This window comes from Limulus polyphemus, unplaced genomic scaffold (genome assembly GCF_000517525.1).
Source record: "Limulus polyphemus unplaced genomic scaffold, Limulus_polyphemus-2.1.2 Scaffold6857, whole genome shotgun sequence".
Classification (NCBI taxonomy): domain Eukaryota; kingdom Metazoa; phylum Arthropoda; class Merostomata; order Xiphosura; family Limulidae; genus Limulus; species Limulus polyphemus.
This window is the reverse complement of record NW_013672467.1, coordinates 46,084-47,356: the sequence shown is the minus strand read 5'-3', so window position 1 is coordinate 47,356 and position 1,273 is coordinate 46,084. Positions and strand designations below refer to the sequence as shown.

The 1,273-nt window shown below is 32.4% G+C and overlaps 1 protein-coding gene across 1 annotated transcript in view; it reads right to left on the bottom strand.

The window, feature by feature from the left end:
* Positions 1–629: 629 nt before the first annotated feature.
* The window catches only part of LOC106474129 (neurobeachin-like), a gene marked incomplete at both ends in the record, with an annotated part of 39,154 nt that continues 38,510 nt past the window's right edge, over positions 630–1,273 (bottom strand). Inside the window, one exon of the mRNA XM_013934820.1 lies at positions 630–803. Coding sequence (XP_013790274.1) covers positions 630–803 — 174 coding nt within the window. The remainder of the gene's footprint in view (positions 804–1,273) is intronic.

Sequence of the window (1,273 nt, the reverse complement as noted above, 5' to 3'; positions counted from 1 at the left end):
TTTCTGTTATAGACCTAGTCCTATATAAACCATAGTGCAACAATTCTACTTCTGTTATAGACCTAGTCCTATATAAACCATAGTGCAACAATTCTATTTCTGTTATAGACCTAGTCCTATATAAATCATGGTACAACAATTCTATTTCTGTTATAGACCTAGTCTTAGGTAAACCATGGTGCAACAATTCTATTTCATGTTATAGACCTAGTCCTATATAAACCATAGTGCAACAATTCTATTTCTGTTATAGACCTAGTCCTATATAAATCATGGTGCAACAATTCTATTTCTGTTATAGACCTAGTCCTATATAAACCATAGTGCAACAATTCTATTTCTGTTATAGACTTAGTCCTATGGATACCACAGTAATACAATTTTACTTGTTATAATCTTAGATGCATTAAGCAATGGTGTGACTTTTTTACTTCTGATATAATCCTAGTTTCGTTTATCTACTTCTGATATAATCTTTCTTCTTTGTAAGCCATGGGATTTCAAACTTCACATTTATACTAAGAAGTTCCTATTAATTTTAACAAATGAAAAGAGGGAATACTTTAAACATACTGTAACACCAAACCTGGGTTTGTAGGTAATACTTTAAAAATACTGTAACACCACACCTGGGTTTATATTGTCACTAGCAATACTCTGTGTCCGAGCATTCCAGTGCCACAAGAGAACAGTGCAGTCTTCAGATCCTGATGCAACATAGCAGTCTGACGTGATGTTGCACTCGGACCGAGCCAAACATGAAACAACTCCAAAGTGACCATAGATGATCTGGATTATTTTAGCTACAAAAGAAAAACGTACCATTTAAATTAGATATAGCCAAAATATGTACTAGGTTATATACAAATGAAGTTTTAAACATTATGTGGTCCAGTCTTATAAAAATATTTAATTTTACTTATTTCACTAAAAATACTCCCCTTCAACTGAGTATAGTTACTAGAGAAATGGAGTATAGTTTTATTCACCTAAGCAAATGTATTGGAGAAGAAATGTCGACTATAATTATAGCATTGAGTACAATGAACAAGTGTGTTGTAGACAAAAAATCAGATGTCTTACAAAAGTTAACGTTCTCATGATATGTCTGTGAATTGATGATGTTAGTCTGAATCAGACTTGGACAAGTTGGAGTACAAGGTAATGTTTATGTAAAAATTAAAAATACTTTTGTCCATACTGCATTTTTATTGCCTCGTCTACCATGTATATCCGTATACAGTATGTGGTATTTACTCTCGTCTACCATACA